Source organism: Rutilus rutilus (genome assembly GCF_951802725.1).
Source record: "Rutilus rutilus genome assembly, chromosome: 13".
NCBI classification, from domain to species: Eukaryota; Metazoa; Chordata; class Actinopteri; order Cypriniformes; family Leuciscidae; genus Rutilus; species Rutilus rutilus.
Window position 1 is genome coordinate 22397886 of NC_140218.1, and position 25943 is coordinate 22423828.

Consider the following 25943-nt stretch of genomic DNA (forward strand, 5'->3'; position numbering starts at 1 on the left):
TATAGGTGGAACAAACATATTTATTTGAGTCACGTGCACAGACAAGCGTAGAAAAGGGGAAAATGTAAACCCCACTTGATTTTATAAAAAAAAAAGTAGTATTTGATGTGTGAGAGCCTGAGCAGGTAATAACACACACCAGGTGGACAGCATTGCAATTACTGCAGCAAAACACTGACAGCAATTACAGCTACATATACAGTACCAGCTGCTGCAATTCAATGGTGCTGAGCTGGCCTGCAAAGCAAGGAAAATGAAGAGTGTAATGATCAACAAATTAAAATGATCATGTTGCAGAAAACTGCAGTTCCATGAGCTTTCTTCCCTCTAATGATGCACACAAAAGCGCAATCACAGCTCCGTAGGAATAAAGAAAAACCTTACAGGTTTAAGACGGTGCAGAGTGCAGACGGTGTGAATCTGACATCTGTCCTGGTTCAATAGTCTTAACATATAAGTACATGTTCAGATGGTGCATTAAGAGAGGTGTAAAAGTCTGAGAGCATATTAAAAATATCAATTTTATGATGTGAAACTGTGGTTCTTAACTTTTTTTACTTTAAGGCCCCCCTTTATCCATTATGTGCATGTACAAGAAGTTTCAATGTAAATACGGGAAACATTATGAGTATAAACACGAGTATAAATTATTTATATTATATTATATTATGAGGATAAAAACAAAGCAGAAATTTTGTAATGCTTCATTTTTTTTTTTTACAAATGTTTCATTGAACATGTACGTGGAAGTACGTACATTGTACGTGAAAGTCTTTATGTATTTATATATTTATTTAGCACACATCACCTTATAACACTTTTTTGTTTCTTTTTTGTTTCTTTTTTATAAATTTGATAAAAGATAGAAGCATTTTGATTTAGTGATGGCAGATTTTTCGACCATACTGTATTTATAGCGAGACAAACTTCTGCAAGTCAAATTCCCGACATTTAGGGAAAGATTGCTAGGATCTGCACAAACTCAACCCCACAAAAGTTCTATAATAGTTATAAGGATAAAATGCTGGGTCTCCCGTTTCAAGTTTACGCTGCATGAGCAGCTTAATTCACTGCTACAGAGCCCGCGGTTCTCACATATTGCTCCATCGCTCCATCTTCCAGACGCTCTCAAAAAAAGCTAACTGCACTTTCTTTAAATTTGAAATCATACAGCCTGGCCTTTTACTGGGCAAACCTGGAGGGGACAGCCAGTCCGACAGCACTACTGAACAGAACAAAAGAATATAATAGATCAATGTTTAGATACGAGGCATGGGTAGGGTCGCAGTGTTATTAGAGACGTAATTACAACAATTTATGACAGATTACATAATACATAATATAGAAATATTATTTTAAATATAAAGTAAAAACATGTATGTACACAATAAGTGCAAATGATTCATTTAAATGTTAGTGCATAGTAGTTAGACACTTCATATAAAGTAGGTCTGCATATTTTATCTTGGTGAGAATTTTTTTTATAAGAAAACCAGGAGTGCACTGCATACTGCACTCAAATTCATTTTCACTCCGTTTCAGACTACAGTACATATGATCAGTTTTGAACAGAATAACTTATTTAGTCCAAATGCAGTGTTTTATGCAGAAAACAAAAAAAATAGAAAAAAAAATAAACTTTTCACAAAGCTTTAAAAGAATAAAACAGTGCCTTACAAATAGCACACAAAAAAACCTAACCCTAACTTGACCTTGAGAGAAAATAAGAATCCATGCTTCACCTTGAACAGACAGGAGATATAAACTGAACGCAAAAGCTAACTTTCATATAAAGGGAAGACTAAATGATGGCATCCATTCCATTTGAGGCAGTTTTATAGCCCCGTCTAATCTAGGCCCAGTGAACCATGTCTAATGGGTCTGTCTTTAGCTCAGTATCGGCCTGCAGAAAGCCCTATTTCCAGAATATGATTATCCCAATTAGTCTGAGATTCTTTCTTCGATTGAAGTATAAGATGCTCTTTGGATCATTCTCAAATGCAGTTAATGCAGCTCAAGTGCTGCTGCATTAAAACAAGAGAGAACATAAATACAAAAACATGAAATTCATGTTAATATTAACCCTCACTCTGTGTATATATATATATATATATATATATATATATATATATATATATATATATATATATATATATATATTTTTTTTTTTTTTTTTTTTTTTGTATAACCCAGGCTACATTATATAAGTGCATGTTTAATCCAGAGTACATTCCCTAAGGGGAAATGCCACACAAAAAATAAAAGGGAAACACAGAAGGAAAAACAAAGAGACAGAATGAGCGGTGGCCTTTAATTGAAGAGGAAGTAGAGCAGAAAAGAGGCTTGCCTCATTAGTTCTGCAGGACAGAGACATAGTGACAGGGGCTTCAACTCCCTCCTGATCTGCACTTAATTAGTTATTAATTATTACTCTTGTATGGTTAAAAGATTACATTCAAGTCCAGGAGTCTTAGGATGACTGCTAAATTGTATTGTGCTATCTGACTACGGTGGGATTCTGGGACAAACAGTGAATCACGACAGGACCGAATGTCTTAAATCCATAAAAATGTCATCTCAGTAAGGGTTATAAATAAGCAATTCTATGAAAATTGAACTTGACAAATGAACTCACTAGTCCTGTCTTTGACAGACACAGACATACCGTAGCAGCACGTGTGATGTCAAGATGATGTGCGATTTCTGCCATCTGGTGGACGCAACTGGCACAGAGTCGGCTTGTAGAAGACTACACTATCCGGACCCAAAATGCACATTTTCCCCATTTGCAGTGGTTTAAAAGAAGCCGTATATTCTGTCCAAATAACATTCTTTAAGTAAAATATGATAATTGCTACTAAAGGGCTTGGGATCGTTTAGACATGACAACACAGAGACTATTTTAATCCACACAGGCAAAAAGGACGGTAAAGGAAGTTGATGATGGATTTAGTTATTAAATGGACCAATATAGATGCGTGACCTGAGAGCATGTGGCAGGTAGAAAATAGACAACTGCTTTCAACAATTCAGCAACAACATGCCAGCCTAAGAATATCAACAGTATTATGAAATGATTTGGTGTAAAATGTCAGCCCTGTAAACGGTGGGCATTTTAGCAGGAAGATCATTTGTATTTCTCACTGAGTCTCACTTGGCAAACTATTTGCTCATGATGTGGCATGTGACTAAAAACAGCACGGATTGTGTTAAATGTTACCTTTGCTTTGCCATTAGTATTTTTAAAGCCATTGCCAATAGTTGCCAATTATCCTCTGTAATATAATCATCTGTGCGATGATCTGTCTGTCACACAGTGAACAATCTTTAACCCAAAAGGGAAGACACAGACGGTCGACATTCTACACCCCCTTTATCAAAACACCAACTGTCCCTGATCACCAGTGCAAACACGTCCTGCCTCTCAAATTTCAAAACCATCCACAAGCATCACTGGAAAACACCACAACATAAAATTTACAGGGAGTTAACACTTCACAATAAGATTTGATTCATTAACATTAATGAATACATTAAGCAATGAAAATAGGTATTAACTAACATTTTTATATTTATACAATTTTATATACATTTTTTATAGATTATTTTCTATGTATTATGATGCATTCATGTATTATATTATAAACACCGAACAACTTTATTATTAACATTAACAAAGATTTATAAATGCTGTAAACCATTGATTGCTCATTTTTAGTTCACGTTAACAATGCATTAACTACTGTAGTTAATAACTGAGCCCTTAACGCTGAGTGTTACCATTAACCTTAACCAAGATTAATAAATTATGTTGTAAACATGGTTAGTTCTTTATTCCTATGATGAATTACTTTATGTTAATGAATTGAACCGTAAAGTGCTCCCACTGCAGCATTAAAACAAGTATGACTAGCAATGCGTCACTTACAAAAACACTTACCATTTATACCAATCATTTTTGACTGATATATTAATATGTCTGATCTGTTGTTGAAGGGACAGTCATGTGAAAAAGACCCAAGCACCATACCAGCAGGCCACCAGTGCCCTCCCCAATGGCTTATAAAAGCAAAGCACTTAATCCAAGTCACACAGCTGGTGCAGACCCAACTTCAGTCTCTGCTTAACACTTGCTATTCTCTTCGGGTGACTCAGATAAACACAACACAGGCCACAACAGACTCCATTACACCTCCAAAGAGACAACCAATAGACTAATAGGCCAAGAGGTACTGGCCCGGTTTCACAGACAGGGCTTAGACTAAGCAAGGATTAGGCCTTAGTTCAATTAGGACATTTAAGTAGCTTTTATAAATGTGCCTTAGAAAAAAAACAACATTACTGGTGTGCATCTTGAGACAAAACAATGGCATATTTTAAGACTTATCAGTCCAAGTTGCTTTCAGTTAAAACAGCTCAAACATGCATTTAGTCTGGGACTAGGCTTAAGCCTTGCCTGTAAAACTGGGGGACTATGTATGCAGTAAGATAACCATGAAGATTGGTGGCAAAATGATGACCAGCTTTGATGGACTTTAAGACGGGTTGAAAGGAGTGTTGTAATTGTTAACTAAAACTAAAATGGTTAAACTTAACAATAACATTATATTTAAATGCATTAGATAACATGGACTAAAAATGAAGAATCCTATTATCCATTTACTGATACATTATTCAGATTAAAATGTATATCTGTTAATATTATTTAATGAACCTGAGCTAAAATCAACTAACAATGAACAGTTGTATTTTTATTAATTAACATTAACAAAGATTAATAAATACTGTAACAAATGCACTGCTCATAAGCTAATGTTATATAATGCATTAACGAATGTTAATTAATGGGACATTGGGATGTGTTACCACTAAAACCATTATAAATTCATTCTCAGCATTTGCAAAAGCTGAAATAAAATAATATAATTATTAGCTGAAAAACTGAAGTTATTTGACAAGGCAACATTTTTCATTATCTTTTAAGTTTAAGTTTATGTACTAAAAACTGGGGGGAAAATTACAGAAGCACATAAACTGACTAAAAAATAAAAGCTAATTCAAAATACTATTAAGTACTATTATAGTGTATACAATATACTAAAATAACACTGGTTGAAACACCAATAACTTATCAATGAAGAAAGCATATCTTTTGAAAGAATTATCAACCCTGATTAATTTGGGAGGCACAATTTCTATCCAGCATCAATCATCGAGCTAATCATCATTCGTGAAGCTAATCCCAAACTACAAAGCAAGACTTGCACCCTCTCTGGCCCTTACCTGTACCTCATGCCAGTCTGGAAGGAGATGGACTCCTGTAGCGACACTCCATTGGTCCTCAGAAAGTCCTCCAGGTTTTTGAACTGGGCGGCCGCCCGCACCTCTCGCAGACTCCTAATCTCACCCAATTCCCCCCCACCCTGCCGCAAAGGGTACAGGCCCTGGTCAGACAGGTAGCGGTCGATGTCGCTCCGCATGCTTTCGCTGAAGGACAGGGACAGCATCTTGCTGCTGCTAATGCTGCTGCTCCTTCGCACACTGTTCCCCGGCGGTCCATTCTTGGGGATCTGCAGGGGTTCGGAGGGGACACTGTGTTGGCGACTGATGCTGCGGCCGGCGTGCCCGACCCGCAACTCAGTCAGACTGCTTCTGTGAGTGCCAAACATGCCCTGCGTCCAGGTAACAGGGTCTCACAGACACAGGAGTGAAGCGAGTGGCATGACAGAGACCAGCAGACTGTTGCAGGTCAGAGCCTTTGCTTTAAATAGCGCCCGCCGCCCATGGCAATCAACACCGTACTCAAACGTCCATGCACTGCATTCAGAGGTCACCCTCCCGGGCCCCTCTTCCCCTGTGGGACTCAAATACGATGACAAATTTAAACCGGACGATCTGTACAATAATTCAGGTGCTCACAAATTGGGACTTTAACTCTTCCATACACATGCGTGATCAAGCAACAGATATGAGTGGACAATCAGGCATGCGTGAAGAATGTTTGCGTGAGGCCTGTCGCAGGTGCTCTGGAGAACCCGAATGCCAAATCTATCCAGCATCCAGTCTGTTAAATCTGCCTCCTAGCGTATGACGGTCAAAAAATAGACTGGCACTGACTCAAACAAAGGCCAGAATCTTAAAAGCATACATGATGTACTTTTCTCTTGTAGTAAAGACAGCACAAACAGAGGCCTAAATATTAAATGTGTCTATATGGATATTTCTTCAACTTTAGGCACTTTTATGACTGTGGGGTTGATTTTTATTGTTTTCATTTTTTTTTTTTTTTGCTTTATCAAGATCACATTAAAATGATCATGCCTTCATCGCTTATTTTTGGTACTTTTTTTATTTACAGAATTTCTTTAAAACTTAAACTATTAAAATCTGCCATAAAAAATATAAATTATTATACGTTCAAAATTATTACCAGTAGCGAAATAAACAACCTATTTTATTATTTATTGTGTGAAAATAATTCATTCCAATTTTTAAAAAGTTGATATAAATCATTTTAATTTTATTGCTGCTTTCTGCTGTAGTGTCATTTCCACCACACAGAACAATTTTTGCCTCCATAAATGTTGTAACGTTACTAGTGTACTTGGTTTCCAAAGAGACAACACGGTGAAGCACAAAAAACAAAACAAAAATCTGTACATTAAAAATGTAAAAGTTATAAAAATTATTTTTAGTCAAGCTGTAGTTAGCAAATTTTGCAAACACTTTTCAAAAAGTGTGAAAATGTATTTATTTCATTTTGTGTATTAATTATAATTCTATCTATGAAATAAGCTTTAACAAGAAAAAAGGAGTCCGACAGAATGATGTTAAACACAATATTTAATTGTTGAAAAAAAAAAAAAAATTATCTCAGAAAAAAAAGGAAGTCTCATTGTTAGTTGACAAATGTAATAATCTAGAGAGTGTGTGAAAATTGTGTTTTAAGAGATTTAAAATCCACAGGGTCAAAAGTACCTATAGCAGAAGAAACACCCTTTTTTTGTAGTCATATGTATACAGTACTGTACAAATATCTTAGGCAGGTTAGTATTTTTACCCCCTAAAAAAGGGCCACTTATTTATAACTTTTGCTGTGGTGGAAAAATTGCTTTTGTCATTAAATGTAATAATCCAGTGAGATTATTGAGTCTGACAACAGCCGGTATGATCCACACTGAGATCTGATCTCACCATCATCGAGTCTGTCTTGGATTACATGAAGAAAAGGGAAACTATTTCTTCATGTTATCCCAGATAGACTCAATGATGTTGTCAGGCTGTTGTCAGACTCCTTGTGCATACAAAAATTATTTCAGGATTATTACAATTAATAGCAAAAGGAATGTTTGGAAATGTAAACTGATATTTCCTACTGACACACAAAAGAAAAAATATAAATAACTGTCTTAAAACCTTTTTTTATTTGGGTGAAAATACTAATGTGCCTAAGCACAGTACTGAGATATGATATATATATGAATAAAACAAGTTAAGTGGTCTGATGCTGCTTATCTTTGGCTTTGATTAACATTCAACTAATAACAGATCTAAATATTTATAAGATGGTGTGCAATTCTCATAAGTCATGCTGAAAATAGTCACTAATCAAACAATACCAAAACTGACTGGTGATGATGACCGACAACAGAAATCCATTTAAAATGATACAAGAACCCCTTGTGCAAAGAACTGTATCCCTAGAACATATTTTAATAATTGACTCAACAAACATCCACGTAACATTAAAAATAGATGGTTTCTTGCAAGTAATTTTGTCAGTTAAATTAAGTGCAGGACATTTCATCAGAATCAACACCGGTCACAAAATGCCTTTAGTGGCACTGAGCACAGGACTGCATCTATGGGCCATGTACTGTATACAATCATGCTTGTTCAGGTCTAATCATCTGAATCCTCATGAGAATTTCTAGCCCTGTGAAGAGTCACTTCTGCTCCAAAACGACTCCTCTTCCATCAGGCTCTACATATCACCAAATATATCAAGAAAGAGATATAAAATCTACACACAGTCCACCACATCTATACACAACAGCCTCTGCTCATTCTCCACAGCTTAGTTTATCTTTCTACCATGCAATATCTTCTCTACAGTGGACAAGTGACTGAGGCAAAACCTGCTTTGTTTACTCTCATAACTAAAACATCATGGTGCAGTAGCTAACAGCAGACCACGACAGTATGTGGATCTAAACCCTGCTCTCTGTTTCCACATCATACTGATGCCTCTAACCTGCGAGCGGACTGTGGGCATGAGCAGGATCACCATGCAACATCACCTCAAGCGGGACCCATGTTCAGCTAAAGTACCAGACTTGTACTTACCCGGTTCCTCGGAGGGCGAGTCACGTATGGATTTTGCACTACACTGCTCATCTGACAACTTAATGGTGGTCCACACTAAAAAAAGACTGTCGTTTTCCTCCTTAAACCGAGTGTCTTTCTAACATGAGCCTTAACAATTAGTGAACAGAAAAAAAAAGCTCCACCCCTCAAAAACATCAGACACCACCCACTTTGGCAAATGTCACAGTGAATGTTTTGGGCACCTATCACAGCGCGAGAATGCTCTGCAAACATTAATTATTCAGGACAACTTTTGCTCTAAAAGGCTTTGATGTTGTAGCACAAGAAAGTGTACTAAAAGCCATTTTAGCTTGTTCTCGGTTTCATTCGAGTATAAAATTTAAATGCACAACCCAGCTATCCCAAGCAAAATGAAGAACAAGAAAAAGCATTGCATATTACCTTGTTCAAGGTATAGGGAGGTGGGGATCTTTTTTTTTTTATGTACACATGGGAAAGTTCGGCACACATAGGATAAACTCTAAATAAGGTGCTGCAATTATTTAATAACTGATGTCAACTCAAAGAAGTGATCTGTGGCTGTGCAAATGTCGCTACTTGTTTTCAAGTGCACATATTCTGCATTAGATAATGATGACAATTCAGGAACATAGGGATGTGAATTACAAGCTGAAGAGAGAGATAGAGAGAGAAAGGTTGAGATTACGTATTCGAGTGGAAGTCAAACCCAGCAGACCGTAAACTTGTTCATACAGTAGATGGTGGTGAGTGCTGTACTCAGCTGCCCATTACAACAGGAAACACATTAGCTTTTAACGTGTAAGCACAGTAGCTTATTTGCACTTGTGTTAATTACAGTTCTCCATACCGAGCAACTTTGACATTGCTGCAAACGTTGCCGTTTCCTTCATTTCCCTGTGACTAAACACTCCAGGCGTGCCTTATAACAGTAGAATCTATTATTTAGTATACACCATTTGCCTGTGACGTCATATCTATTCTAAATATATAACTCATTTCATAGGCCAGTACGAGTCTGCGTTCCTCCTTTCAGACCGTCTCTTGTGTGAAACACTACAGATATTGGTAAGCGAAGGTGAAGTGTTCCCCCAAAATGACTCAGCAGGGCTCATTTTGAAATAGTTAAACTACCTTGGCTTTGTGTAATATGTTCATGTCAGGAATAGTTAAACTGAGACAGCTACAGATAAAGCTACAGCATCACTACAACAAGATGAAAACGGATAACCTATCATTGTGCAGAATGCTGGTGATGAATAGTGAGAGCTTTTCAGATTCTGTTAGAATAATAATACAGTATTTTGTACACACATTTTCTAAAGCAAAGCACAGATATGATCTAAGCCTAATGTTTTGGGGTCAGTAAGATTTTTTTATGTTTTTGAAAGTCTCTCACCAAGGCTGCATTTATTTGATTAAAAATTACAGTAAAAAGGTAATATTGTGAAATATTACAATTTAAAATTACTTTATTATTTTAATATATTTAAAAATGTAAATTATCCCTGTGAATTTTCACATGATCCTTCAGAAAATATTGTAATATGCTGATTTGGTGCTCAAGAAACAGTTATTATTATCAATATTGAAAAAAGTTGTGCTGCTTAATATTTTTGTGGAAACCATGGTAAAACAAATTCAGAACTCTTTGATGAACAGAAAGTTCAAAAGATCTGCTTTAAAAAAAAAAAGAAACAGAAAGAGAAATAGAAAGAGAAAAAAGGTTATTTGTGAATAAAAGCATTCATTTCTTAAACTAAAATCTTACTGACACCAAACTTTTGAACAGTAATTTATATACTTTTTCCAAGTATATACTGTATGCCTAAATGTCAATCAATTTAGCAATAGTGTCTCTGTGGTTAAAAATATAGTTTATCTGACTGAAGCAAAAAAAAAAAAAAAAAAAACCTTTCATGCCATTTTCGAGCAAATATAAACACATACACTGACTGAATACCAAATATAAACAAACTACAAAATACTAAGATGTATTTTTTAAACTATATCACCCAGTCCTACAAATGGTTAAAAACCTTTGCTGTTAACACAAAAGTTTCATGTTAGAAAGTTGAGAGTTACTGATTTTACAATCCCCACTCCTTGTCCCTGAGCAAGGCACTTAACTCCAGCATACTCCAGTGGGACCGTCTCTTCATTTTACTGTACTGTATAGAGTTATGGATAAAAGCATTTTATGTAATCTTGTGGAGACGTGGCTATATTTACACACGAAGGGCAGAGGTACAGTACCTGTAAAACTGCAGCTGCCTCTTTGGACTCCCACGAGCTCTACAGCAACAACAGCGTGAAAGACACAGGACGAGTTTCGATTTAGTATGACTTAGTTTGACTTTTTAAACTTAATGTAGTGGAGGCAAGAACAATATAATATACAGCTCATTAGTTATGTATTGGTCATTTAGGGCTTTTCATTTATCAATCAACTATTCAGTTTCTTTGGGTAAATGAATTGTCTGTGCTCACGTATAGGGGGATCCAGTCTGCCGTGTGGAGAGACGAGCAGGAGAATCTGTGTTTGGTTCAGGGTACATGGAGCCGTGAGGGAGGAGAGACCAGCTGACAGCTCTCACTCAGACTCTCAGCTTCTGTACACAACAGAGAGAAAATACCAATCAGCAATGTAATGTAATAATTAAATAATTACAATAATCACATGCCATTGAAAATCGCTTCTGAACAAGATAGAAATGTTTTGGTTCTGCAACAAATAAACAGGCTATCAAAAATGTGATACTGGCAAAAAAATGTGATACAGTGTAAGGCCAGTAGGTGGTGCCATCTAGGTGCGCGCACACACGTACTCTGAAAATAAAGGCTAAATTGCACTTATTTCTCTTAGCTGGTTAACCTAGATATCCTCTGCCTGTATGGATCTGTAGGATTCTGCTTCTAAGTCAAACTAAACGTGATGTTATGCTTGACATTTTTGTTGTTATTAAAATATAAACATTAGCAACAATAGAGAAAAGACAGCAGGGTTAAAATGAATCAGAATATTATCAATTATCACATTTTAAAAAGGACTATACCAAAATTAGTACCCAGGGTTGTAACAGCAAAGTCAGCCTTAATTACAGTAAGATGCAAGTCAGTATTGTTTGGAAACAAATGTGGCTTTTTAGTTATTAAAACATATATTAACCATTAATTAAAGACAAAACAATTTTGTACAGTAACTTTAGTCATTTTTAGATGACATTTCTGTCATAATTTACTCCCCCTTATGTTGTTTCAAACCTGTATGAATTTCTTCTGCTGAACACAAAAGAAGATATTTTGAAGAATATGAGTAACCAAACAGTTAATGGGCCCCACTGACTTCCATAATTTATCTAAAATATCCAATATTTCACACAAAATAAGCAATATTTGTGCCTGTAATGCTTTTAAAAAAAATTATGAAAAAACTGGCACAAGAACATACCACTGCAAACTGAACTTTTGATCAATGTAACTTAAAACAATAATGCCAAATAATAACATAAGGCATCAAACTGTAATAACCCCTGTGTGTTGTTTCCAGTATGAGTGAACTCCCATAATTATTGAACAAGCATGAATCTGCTGTTGAAAGCCTGATGAGTCCACCTGCTGTCTGCTCTCACCACATGGCCAACTGGCACGTCTCCAGCCTGGCAGAATTTCACCAGCAGTACATTATAAACTGCAGAGATAAAACATTCAGGTAAGAGAAGTGAGAGAAAGTGTAGGGTCGACACTTTACACAGCTCTGTTTGGCACATGGAGTTACTGATGCTACTGCAGAGCAATATACCACTCCAGCAGAAAGAGGGGAAGAAAGAGACCATGGGGTGATATACACTTATAGACTGTATTAGCGCCCGCCCACTTTCCCTATAGAGAGTTTGTACTTCTGGAAGTCGACTGTTTTGTGTCCTGTGGTCTGCTTTGTGTTGAATCTCACTTTATAGGCTATAATATAAGTATAATACTGAGTATAATACTCAGAAAAAACAAATAAACTAGAGTAAAGCTGTGTTTAGGGCATAGTCTAGTACTAAAGTTAATATTTACTCAAGTAGTGCTGTTGTATTTCAATGGTTACAATTTTCCCAAAGAAAAGCTGCTCAATAGAAATTAGGATCACACCTAAACCAACCTCCTGAAACATACACCGACAATTAGGAACATTTAATCAGTCTTTATCGCATCACGTCTTACGACTCTTGTATCGGAATACGTCTCATTTTAGGACACCCAAACCTTTAGTCTGATGGCTTAATCTTTGGTTTTGGATGTCCATGTGATAAAGAGACAACAGCTACAATCTGGCCCTCGATCTGTTTACTGAGGTGTCCTCTGAGCGGCCAGGTGGCGTGATCTAGTAATCACCCTGCATGACCTGACCACACCGCAACGGACCATGAAAACTGCTGCAACACACAAACACATGAAGTCATCCGCACAGAGAGAAGGAGCATGGCACAGACTATACATGATGCTATGCTTATTGATTGCCCTTTAACTAGAATCTAATTACTTGATGACTACAGAACATTATGAACTATTGTATGTTCAACACAACCTAAAGGGTCAAAGGTAATAAATATCAATGTTCATAATCATTACATATAGCTAGTTGGGATTTGACATGCCAAAAGACCTGATATCTTTTATTAATATAAATATATATTGTTTTGGAGGTTTCCTACAACAGGTTTACCGGCATCAAAGGTCAAAAACACTTTAACTTTCTCATAATATACATTACACATCACCACATTTTTCAATGATTTTCAAATGACTTGTCCGAAGATTCAGTCTCTCTAAACTCCTTCTTTCTGAGAGCCTACTCTGCTCTGATTGGCCAGATGGCCCAGTCTGTTGTGATTGGTAGAACAGCACGTGTCGTAAACGAAATGCCTATTACCATAACTGAACTTCACCCCGGAGGTTTCCTAAAGCTCAGCAATTGTACACACTGTAAAGACAGTAAAGATGGCGCCGATTTTCCCATATCAATCCGAGCGCGAATCCGATGATGAAACATTGGAAGAAGTAAGCTGTGTCCCAATGTGAAGACTGCATCCTCCGAAGTCCGTATTTGAAGGCCGATTGCGTCACAGCGGCACGACTAAACGTCACAGCGCCGCGACGAAGGACGTCCCAATTCAAAGGCTGCACACTTCGGAGGTCGCATTTGAAGGCCGATTGCGTCACCGCGCCGCTATGAAGGCTGTCCCAATTAAATTCTGCATCCCCCGAAGTCCGTATTCGAAGGCCGGTTGCGTCATCGCTGCGCGACGAAGGTAAAAGCGACGCCAAATGCACCCTTCGTTTCCCCGTGAAAGGAAGGATACATAAATGGACACTTAGCGGACTATTCTACCCCATAATTCATCGCGCGGCGGTGACGACAGCATTTTTTTTTTTTTTTTTTTATGACGGCCTAGAGTTCGGTGGTGGACGGCAAATTCACATTTAAATGTAAGTATTATGTTTTCATTTACTCAAATAGCTAGCGAAACCTGAGTTAAAAGCCACAAGTTTTTCTTTCTTATAAACTTAACTCCTTCGTCACCATTGCGTGGCTTCATTTGTCAGGTGGTCTGAGGCAAAACTTGTGCTAATGTTAACTTAATAATTGTTTCAGGGAGCAAGGAGCAGACAGACCAATTTATTAAATTGCAATAAAAAAAAAATAAACTAAAAAAAAAAAAAAATTATTGTAATATTTGCACGAGTCTGTCTAACTTGTGTAAATAAGAAATATCACTCACCCAATAAAGCCCACAAACATAAGAAAAGCACTAGATAAGGCAATGGGGTTTCACTTTTATGTGTTTTTGTAGTGCTGTCATGCAAGCTATGTCTACAAAGGTTTTAACCAAATTTGAGTATTCATAAATATGATTTCTGAATATGAATATGATTTTAAAAATACAAAGTTAGAAAGTTGAGATCACATCTTTGCTGAAATGTTTTGTGCTGTTGTTGTTAACAAGCCATGGTTAATTTGCTCTGCCTTGCTCTGCCTAGGATTGCAAGTGTCCTGGGACAGGAGAGGGTGTGAGTGGGAACCCACTGCTGAAACTTTACCCTAGTTTGTCCTCATGGGTGAGGTGTTGGGATAGAGGCATCGCACCAACCCCTCAATCCCTGAGGACACACCAGGGCGAGTTCAGCAGTGTGTGACCAAGAAGAGGAAGAGCCAGGGGAACCCACACCAGCACCACGAAGAAGGCGAGACAGAGAGGACGAGTTTTTGGACTTGATTAGAGAAGACATGGGACTGCAGAGGCGAGGAAAGCACAGGAGAGTAGGGAGAGGATGGACAGGCTGTTTTCTCTTCTTGAAAGAATGATTGAGAAATATATATATATACAGTATTCTTGTTGAACTTTTTTTCACTTATATTTTTTAAAAGGGAAAAAAAATTCTGTACATTTATTTATTTTTATGCAACTTTAAATGTGTAAATAAAAGAGAATTCATTGCTCTGGACATTGTTTATTTTTGTAATGACAGTCATAATTTCTACATGAAACAAATTCTTCTCTACCTTTTCCCCCCCCAACTATTTACAACATACGTTAAACATCTCAAAATCAACATAAATATTTAAATTTACAGTATATAAAATAAGAAAAAATGATGTAGACTCTTATTCAGCTGAGTGGGAGACCCTGGTGTGCTGCTGGACCGGGATGGGCTCCACAATAGAGAGCCTGGTAAGGCCTCCTGCTGGTGGGACATAATCTGGGATGCTCTCCAGAGTGTTTGACTGCATATTTTCACTATCCACCAAGTTATCTACCAACAGGTTTGCAGGGCTGACTCGTGGAATAAATATTGAGATACTTTATTACACTAAAGTACTTTTAATAACCACTAATACCACATTGGGGAAAAACTACTAGTCATATATTTCAAACCTTAGTTAAGCAAAATTATCTTGCATACTCTAATGTACTTAAGGCATCAAGAGTAAAAGTAAAGGAATTCTGCAGGAAAAAAACCTTGTCAGGGTTTGTATGATGGTTCTGCTTTTATATTACTGCATATGTTGCATTTTACCTCTGAATATTTTCAAGGTTGATACATTTAAACTATATACTTTTGTGTAGTTTAATGTAAAACAATTTAAATAACAATTTTGTAGTGTTGCTGTCCTGTGTGGGAAAATTACTTCGAGTATTAACGAAGTAGTTCCTTACATATCACCACTGGTTATTTTGAAAATTGAAGTAACAAAATGTAGACCTATTGTCACAATATTAACAAATTGTTGCTAACTACAGCTCCGTCACATTTGGCGCATCTGAAGCGCTCGGACCGGTCTAGCCTACGGAGGATTGTTCTTGTCGCCTAGCAACAGTGACTGACAGCTGTCGATGAAGAGCGGGAGTAACATTCGCCATGGACTTTTTATATTCAACTGGGTTTTATATTCAAATAGGGTTGAAAACCTGTGAAAATATATTTACCATGGTTTATTTATGTGCATAATAAAAAATAATACACTAGCCTACAAAATCACATCAAGGTAAGATATAAATGAACATTTGAATCGATCGGCTAAGCCGAAAGTACATGACCTGAAACATCCGTACCATGTCCATGTCCTCCAGTAAAATATAAAACATAAAAATGATGATAGCCAATTCTGGCTCCATAGCTGTTTACTCAATTATATCAAATGAATTATCAGGATGGCAGCATACTCTCGCACCGTTGCTTGGCGCCTCCATGGAGCGGTAATCGGGAACACCTGGCTGCGCAATTAGGAAATCACACGAAGGCTACATGGTGCGTCGTTCGGAGGACGCATAGGCTGCATCATTTGAAGTCTGCGTCCTTCGAAGGATGCAGCCTTCACTTTGGGACACAGCTCTAGTCATTCAACCTGAACCTCCGTCGCATGGATAATTTGAGCAGGAAGATTCTCAGTGATACGCTACTCAGTTTGACGTACATTATGAGATGTTGCAACTGTAATTCCTCACTGTTACAATGTTAAAGTTTCAGGGAAGGAGGAGGCGGGAACCGGTGAAAGATCAACATAGGCCTACTTTAATGATAAAACAAACTTTTATCCTCCCCGAGCTCCTCCGTGAGAAACTCGAGGCCGGTGTGGCGCGCAGGTGACGCCTATTAGCAACGTTCCCACGGCTCACGGGTGTTGTATTGCAGTGGTAATTTTAAGCACTGAATCTTCACATCCTCATTCTTTAGAAGTGTTTACAAAGAGAAAACAGCATCTTCTTGACATAAACAACACGAACCAGCTACAGCGTTTGAGGGCGGGTCAAAGTAGTCATCGTACGCGGGCAGCCGACAAAGACCATGCATAGGAGGAAATTACAAAAATGTGTTGCTGCGTTACGTATGCAGTTACTTACGATTTGTAAGTGAGACTGGAATTCCTGACGACTCGTTTAGGCGGTTCAGAGTTGATGCAATTATTAATGCAGTCTTGGTGAACATAAGAAACTTCTTTCATATATATATACACAAATGTAACAAGGCAGCATTAAGGTGACAAAGTTGCCAGTATTGGCCTGCATGTTCCAATACTTCAGTTAGAAGCGAATTCACCTAGAGCAAATTACAAACTGTTCTGTAACAGCTCAGTTGTAAGACATCTAGCCAGTGGATACTTGCATTCTGTGGCATTTTAAAATGGAGAGAAAATAAAAAAAGAGAACGAGAAGAGAGGGAAGAGAACAATTGAGGGGAAATTAGATTTATAATATCAAGTTCACATTTCTGCTGTCTCATGCTGTTACAGGTGGCACAGTGTAGGGGGAAGGGGTAGTACTGACTGCAATACAAGAGCTGTGTCCCAAAGTGAAGGCTGCGTCCTTCGAAGGCCGGATTTGAAGGCCGGATGGCCGCATTTGAAGGCCGATTGCGTCACCGCGGCGCAACGAAGGACGTCCCAATTCAAAGGCTGCATCCTTGGAAGGTCGCATTTGAAGGCCGATTGCGTCACCGCGGCTCGATGAAGGCTGTCCCAATTCAGTTCTCCATCCTTCGAAGGCCGTATTCGAAGGCCGGTTGCGTCATCGCGCCGCGACGAAGGCTTCCCTGATTCAAAAGCGACGCCAAATGCACCCTTCGTTTCCCCGTGAAAAGAAGGATACATAAATGGACACTTAGCGGCCTATTCTACCCCATAAGTCATTGCGCGCCGTTGACGACAGCATTTATTTATTTATTTTTAAAGGCGGCCGAGACTAGAGATCGGTGGTGGACAGCAAATTCACATTTAAATGTAAGTATTATGTTTTCATTTACTCAAATAGCTAGCGAAACCAGAGTTAAATTTTCTTATAAACTTCTTCTTAACTCCTTCGTCACCATTGCGTGGCTTCATTTATCAGGTAGTTTTAGGCAAAACTTGTGGTAATAACGTTATTAGTTTAACGACCTATTTGTAATATTTTCACTTGTGTATTATAAGAAATAGGCTATCACTCACCCAATAAAGCCCAAAACAATAAGAAAAGCAGTAGATAAGGCAATGGGGTTTCACTTTTATGTGTTTGTCATGCAAGGTATGTGGTTTTAACCAAATTTTAGTATACAGAAATATGATTTCTTAAGTATTTTGTATGCATGTTTTGATGTGTCATATTTTGCAGTGTTAACAATGCACTTAAATTGCTCCTCTGTGTTAAGTACCCTTTTCTGCTTTTTTAGAACAATTCAGGAAAAAATGGGTCTATATATATATATAAAGAAAAGTAATACACACATCTTTGCTGAAATGTATTGTCCTGTTGTTGTTAACAAGCCATGGTTCATTTGCTCTGCCTTTAGGATTGCAAGTGTCCTGGGACAGGAGAGGGTGTGAGTGGGAAACCCACTGCTGAAGCTTGGCCCTGGTTTGTCCTCATGGATGAGATGTTGGGACAGAGGCATTGCACCAACCCCCCTGTCCTCATCGCCTCAATCCCTGAGGACACACCAGGGCCGAGTTCAGTAGTGGGTGCCCACGGTGAGGAGGAGCCAGGGGCAGCACCAGCACAAAGGCGGCGAGACAGGACGAGTTTTTGGACTTGATCAGAGAAGAAATGCAACTACAGAGGGAGGCAGAGGCGAGGAGTGCACAGGAAAGAAGGGAGAGGATGGACTGGACAGGCTGTTTTCTCTTCTTGAGAGAATGATTGAAAAATATATATATTTTCTACATATTCTTGTTTAACTTTTTTCACTTTTATTTTTTAAAAGAAAAATTATGTAAATTTATTTTTATGCAACTTTAATTGTGTAAATAAAAGAGAATGAATTGTTCTGGACATTGTTTATTTTTGTAATGACAGTAATACTTTCTGCATGAAACAAATTCTATACCTTTTTATTTTTTCAAATAAAAGTACTTTTTCCAACTATTTACAAAATACGTTAAACATATCAAAATCAACATAAACATTTAATTTTACAATACATAAAATAAGAAAAAAATGATGTAGACTCTATTGAGCTGAGCTGCTGGACCGGGATGGGCTGCCCCTGGTAAGGCCTTCTGCTGGTGGGACATCATCTGGGATGGTCTCCAGAGCGTTAAAGTGCATATTTCCACTATCCACTAAGTTGTCTACCAACAGGTTTGCAGGGCTGATTCAATCGACGGCTTCCTGAAAAAAGTACTTTTAATAACTACTGCATTTATATCAGGCTACTACTGCATTACTGCGTAGGCTATGTTGCATTTTACTTCTGTATATTTTCAATATACAGTAATATCTGGTTGTTACATTATATACTTTTGTGTAGTGTAATGTAATCATATTGTGATGTGAGGGAAAAAAGTACTTCAGGTTACTTCACATTTGTAAGTGAATACTTAACGAAATATGCAGTTCCGAAAATTAAAGTAACAAAATGTAGGCTTATTGTCACAATATTAACAAATTGTTGCTAACTACAGCAGCGTCCCATATCAAAGGGCGCATCTGAAGCGCTCGGACCGGTCTAGCCTACGAAGGATTGTTCTTGTCGCCTGGCAACCGTGACAGCTGCAGATGACGAGCGCGAGAAATACTGGACTTTTTATATTAAATTGGGTTTTGTATTCAAACAGGGCTAAACCGAAAATACATGATCCGGCAGCGCCGGTGCACACCATGACCTCCAGTAAAATATTAAACATAAAAATGACAATAGCCAATTTTGGCTCCATAGCTGTTTACTCAGTTATAAAAATGAATGACCAGGATAGCAGCTGTCCTCTCGCACCGTTGCTTGGCGCCAGGAGCGGTGATCGGGAACACCTGGTTGCACAATTAGGAAATCCTAGGAAGGCTACATGGTGCGTCCTTCAGAGGACGCATAGGCTGCATCCTTGAAGTCTGCGTCCTTCAAAGGATGCAGCCTTCAACATTGGGACACAGCTAAGGTCAGACATGAGCACCACTGCAACTCACACACAAATGTATGGCGGGACTTGATTTTGTCCATGAGGCATTGATTGGATCATTGGATTGTTGTTGTTTGCTATTGCTGTAATCTCATGAGTGACAGGTTGTCCCGCTTTCATACCAACAACACGTAATCAGAGAAGAAAATAGATACGAGGTCACATTAATTAAAAAAATAATTATGTGCATGAATAAAACATTAATAATAAATACTGCAATATTCCATTAAATTTTGATTTCATTGTGAATTTTGATCCAATGGGGTCCAAACATCTGAGGTCACATTGAAAATCTAAAATCTTAAATTGATTTAAACCTGAAAATAAAGTACTTAAAAATCTTTTCTCTTTTAGATTAATTTAAGATTAAATGTAATTAATAATTAAATCTAGAACAAAAATGTTATGTAAAATGCAGAAATATTTTAAAAAATATGTTTATGCATTAATTTGCATATGCATGTTAGCACTATTATTTAAAAATGGTAACAGATCACAATTAAAAACATTACATTTATTATCTATATTAATATTTAAAGCATACGTAAGGTTATGTAACATCCTAGTTTAAATAAAGTGAGCAGGGAAACAGAGTGATCCACCCTTCAGACATATGGAGTGAGTCAGGTTTAGAAAGAGGTGGGGCAGGGTTTGAGATCATAATGCAGTGAAGCCTCACTGTTGCCTCATCAGGATTCTGGGCAGTGTACCGCATTGTCAGCATGCCCTCACTCTCTCTCTCTCTCAGCACTCCTTCAGTCTACAGTGCTTTGGTGGCTCCTTTTGTAACTGCTGTGTGTTAGAGATGAGCTGAGTGGTGGTCAGTGACTACTGTAGGCATCCCACTTCCCCTAGGGCTTTTAAGAGCAGCTGAAGAACACAGGAAGTGCTGGCTGCCCTCGTACAGTCCTCATTAGGAATGCATCCAAAATTGTTTCTCTTTTGTGCCTCTCTCTCCATCAGTTAACTACAAAATCAATCATAAGTGCTCTGTTACACTCTTTGTTGACATATTTACTAAAATTGACTAAAATTCCCATTTAATTTGTTTTGGTCCCATCTGAAACCTAAAAATGTTGTCTTTCATCTGTTTTGTGTAGTCTGTATTAATGGATGTATCCTTTGCTGTACATGTTATCCTACAATTCTGGGGGAAAAAGGCATCTAAAAGCATATTGAAAGAAGTCAAATAAAAAAAGTAAAAGGGGAAAAATAACAAACTTAAACTTTATATTAGACTTGTTTCTTACAGGTCTATGTTATTACTGTTGATTTGCTTGTTACAAAAAAAGTGTCTATTAAAGAACACAACAACTAATGATTACAAGTGACAGTGCCACCTACATGCATAATGGGGAATAGCAGTATTAATACATACGTACATAACATCCATACAAACATAACATATCACACATGGAGCACCCGTGAGCGTCATTAGATTTTTGTCTTCAGAAGCCACTGAAGAACTCTGCTCTTGCTTGATTTTCTCCCGAGGGATAAAAATCTAGAGTTTTCATGGAGCGCATTCGGCTCTCGAGGGAGTTGAAGGCATTCATGCCGACGCATTCGCAGTAAGAGGCTCTGTTATTACTTGATTCTCTCAAGAGAGAGAAGAATCTAGCGCTTGCACAGCGAGCGTTCGGCTCCGTTCGGCTTTCGAGGGAGTTGAATGCATTCATTGTGATGTGTTCACTGTGGGAAGCTCCATCCATGCTTGACTCTCTCGAGGAATGAGAGTCGAGCGTATGCACCTTGCGGTTTGGGTCCCCGTGGCCACCAAGGCGGCAGAGCAGGATCGATTGCGGGGATTGTAGGCAGAGTATATGGAGGAGCCTAATGGAAGTTTTCACTTGCTATGTTGTTTCATGTCAAGGAATCTTCCGACCTGACTGATTAATGTGATGAGACTGAGTAACGATATGTGAGGACGTCCCAGTTGAAGAGCAGCATGCTAGCTATCTCTCCCCTGGTGCTGCATCCTCTTTGAAGGCTCCCACTTTTCCAAAGGAGTGAGCAGTTCAGCTCAAGGAAACTGAATCCGATGAGCCGTGATGAGGGAGCTCCCATTTCAAGTCAGGTGTTTGCACCTCGTGGTTCGGACCAGTGTTTGCTGAAGCAGTATGGCAGCCTCGATCATGGGGTCACAGGTGGGCAGATTAGAGGTCAATGTTATCAAATAATCCGCCTCTTCTGGTTACCACCTTGTGGCTCTTGGCAAAGCATATGCAGAGTCAAGACAGGCCTGTGGGGCCCTGCACACCATGAGATCCGTCCAATTTCCGCTCAGCGGTGTTGCTGGAAGATGGTGTCCCAAACCGTTTATGGGTGCGAGTTATAAAGAAGTCGGTATAGATTCCCACTACTTCGTTTACCTCCCTCCCCAACTACTGTTGGGCTTTGAAGTAGGTATGTATGTTCCCCTTTGGATGGGTGCTCTACTATTTCGTAGAGAAAGTTCGATTGTGGGGTATCCCTCCTTATTATTTGACGCTTCCTATGGTTAATGCCACAAAAAGACGAAGTGCTAACTATAGCAGGTCTTAGATAGAATGCCTTGACTCAAGGAAGGGTGTGGGCTGCCCTACAGCTAAGCTTAGGGCCAAGCTTCCCTACAGCTTCCTTGGAGTTTAGAGCATGGGTGATGAGAGTTATTGGGCAAACTGCATTATGTCCCCCTTGGATGGGTGGCAATACCAAAAGGAGGTGCTAATTATGCTCCCCTGCGGAAGGCTGCTCCCTAAGTTGTCAAATAGTGGTGAGATATGCCTGACATCGCTGAGGCTATGTTCGGTATTTTCCCTTAGTGCTCTGTTCTTGGGGTCATATAGGGCCGAGGCCTGGTGAGAAAGGAATGTATAACAGCCAGAACTTCCCTTGCTGAAGAGCAGAAGATTGGGGATATTCCCTAGTATATTGGCTTAGGTAGTAGTGCCACTATATGAGTCACATGGGATGCACCCACGGGGTTGATATGCTTCTGATTCTGGCTGGGTAGTCCGTAGAGTCAATATATGCTATTCCCACAATGTTTGTGCATATTCACAGCCTAGTGAGACAGGCATTCCCTCAGCATGGCGTAGTGGATATTGGTTCCCCATAGCATCAAACCCAGATGCGGCGTCGAAGTTCCACTTCGAAAGGGAACATCTTAGGTCAAAGTATTCAACCCGGTTCCCTGAGAAGGGGAACAAGACGTCGAGTCTTGTTGCCATACCTTGGACCTGCCTGCGCACCTCCTTCAGACAAAAGAGTTGATGACGTATAACTCAGGTGCCCTTTTATGCTCATGGGTACTCCGAGTGTGAAGTGATGGACTGCCGTCTGCCAATGATTATTGGTTTTGTTTACATGTGCCTCAGACACTGGTCACACTGATGACGATTCCCATACTCGTCAATACCAGACGTGGCCATCTCGTTCTTCTCAGATAACCTGGTTGCATACGCAACCTAAGATGATTTTAGAGATGACAGATTTTAAGGGTAGAGCTATGCCAAAAGATTCACACTTGCAGTGGCATTAAAAGGTTAGTTCACCCAAAATGTTTTATTCTGTCAGTAATTGCTCACCCTCATGTTGTTCCAACCCCGTACGACTTTCGTTCATCCTCGGAACACAAATTAAGATATTTTTGATGAAATCTGAGAGCTGTCTCACTCCTCCATAGGCTTCCTCCAGAAAAGTTAGTAAAGACAATGTTTAAAATAGTCCAAGTGACACGCATCGCACACATAACCAGCGTCGGCCAATAGTGAGCCTACATGCTGACGTACAACACAGAAGCGCTGCGCTGTTACACTACGTGAACTGACTCAGAGGCCCACATAGAAGAAAATGAATAGTTGAATAAAGTCGTTATTTTTATTTAATTTTTTTGTGCACAAAAAGTATTCTCGTCGCTTGATAAACTTAAGGTTGAGCTGAGCCACTGTAATCACTTGGACTATTTTAAACATTGTCTTTACAAACTTTTTTGGGCCGGCATGTTTCAATAACATAGAAGCGAAAGAACGAAAGTCGTACGGGGTTGGAACAACATGAGGGTGAGTAATTACTGACATAATTTTCATTTTTGGGTGAACTAACCCTTTAAGCTATATTAGGTATGTAACAATCTATCTCTTTACAATGTACCAGGATACTCTATATTTACTGATATATAAAGTACAGATCGTACAGTACAGAATATGTCAAAGTTTCATGAGGATTTGATCTGTTATCAATTGTAAACTTGTGAAAAACTGTTTAACTTCACTACTGCAACGAAACTCATGTGGCATGATGCATAACTTAGAACTTTATATACATTCCTTAGATCCAGGTATATTTACATATAATTCAACTCAATGGATTGAGTAACACTTTTAAAGGACGTTCACACAACATGAGAATTCTGTGATGCCTTATGCCTGATGTAATTCCAAACCTTATCACTTCTGTAGAACACAAAAGAATATATTTTGAAGACATTTTCAAAATTTCTCTTCAACCTTCTAAAGAGTCATACAGTCACATGTTTGTAACGTCATGAGAGAGTAAATTATGACAGAATTCAAATTTTTGGGTGATCTTAAATTATGACAGAATTCAAATTTTTGGGTGATCTATCCCTTTTAACTCATCAACATACAGAGCAACACAAAGCTGAGACAGAAGTTTAGGACCTCCTGTCCACCTTCTCATACAGGCAACTCCAGAATAGTCCATCTGGACTATCACAACAATCTCACTCTAGTGAAAATCCAGTATAACTGAATGTATGAGGCAGCTAGCAACACTATGACTGCAGTGAGCCAAACACAGCAGAGTTTGAACTGAAGCCAAAACTCTGCAAAAGTAGACAGAAATCATCTACAGAGTGCTAAAATGTGAGTATACACATCAGTGTGCAAATAAAGATGCAATTCATCTCTCCTAACATTATCAGACATTACATTTGTTAAGGAGGAGCCAAGGTTATTCCCCACAGAATATAATGCAGTTTAACAACTCACTGAACATCAAATAACAAAGGTTTGGCATTAAACATGTTAAATCATACACAAAGACTAGTTTACTGTATAACACTAGCATAGATTAAAAGACGTACTGCAGTTGCACACTCACCGGTGTCTTGTGCTGTGTTGCTGCCTGATAACTCCAGCTTGGCTTTCACTGTGGAAACACAGATGGGCTGAGCAGAATCCTGTCTGAAAGGTGTAAGACAGAGAAAGCAAGAGAGAGAAAGGGAGGAGAGAGAAAGGGAGGAGTGTGCTCAGGATGATGCCAGTGCTTTGGCTTGCAGTATGTATTGAATATGTAATGTATTCCTCCCCAAGCTCAGCGAATCTGCTACCCGGCTATGCAGATCATGAACTCTGAATGTGTGTGTGTGTGTGTGTGTGTCTGTGAATGTGAGGAAAGAATCTGAGGGTGAAAAATAAAAGCATAATAAATGCTGCTCATGTGCATTTTTAAGTGCTGAGTAAACTAAACAAAAGCCATTCAGATCAGCCTTGTAGACTTTGACAGGCAAACAAAACAATGCAAAGTGTTTCACATATGCTAACCAGTACATTATAAATATGGATTGCAAACAAAATCCATAAGAATTAAATAAACAAATATGCAGGTGTTTAATCTTGCATGACTGTTTTCACTGCCGTTTCTGTGATGATTCTCTATGTTCTAACACACCGAATGCACATAGGCAGTTTTTCAAAAAAACACACAAAGCTGTCGTGAATTTCAGTTGAAATATTTTAAGAAATATTTCTTCACTCTAAAAAAATAAAGGTTCCTAAAGGGGTTTTACATTTTTAGTGTAAAAAAGAAACTTTTCCACTTTACCTTTTGTTCTTTTTCCAAATAACCAATTGAAAGGTTCCATGGAAGTAAAAGGTTTTTCATGGAACCATCAATGGCAATCAAGAACCTTTATTGTTAAGAGAGTTGATGAGAGAATGTAATAAGATAAGCATTCTACCAAAAAACCTGACTATTGTGTTTTTGTCAACTCTGACAAAAAACATTTATGCTGAATCATTGTCAACTACCCAGCATGTTTTATGAATATACTATCTGGGATCATGATAAATTTACAGGCAAAATAAATAATAACTAGAAGAAAAGGTTCTATTTCTGTTATTTTCAAATGCTTGTTATAAATGTAGTTATATTTTAAACTTTTGGTAGGATGTTATTA

The 25943-nt window shown here is 38.3% G+C and overlaps 1 protein-coding gene across 4 annotated transcripts in view; it reads right to left on the reverse strand.

The window, feature by feature from the left end:
- The window catches only part of kcnab2b (potassium voltage-gated channel subfamily A regulatory beta subunit 2b), a gene marked incomplete at its 5' end in the record, with an annotated part of 75810 nt that overhangs the window by 41805 nt on the left and 8062 nt on the right, over positions 1-25943 (reverse strand). The window contains 3 exons of one of the 4 annotated variants that reach the window (XM_084427378.1): positions 10603-10641; positions 10837-10958; positions 24866-24913. In XM_084427378.1, coding sequence (XP_084283504.1) covers positions 10603-10641; positions 10837-10904 — 107 coding nt within the window. Of the gene's footprint in view, positions 1-5283; positions 5557-10602; positions 10642-10836; positions 10959-24865; positions 25013-25943 lie in introns of those variants that run through there. The other 3 variants (XM_084427377.1, XM_084427376.1, XM_084427374.1) reach the window with 3 other exon arrangements.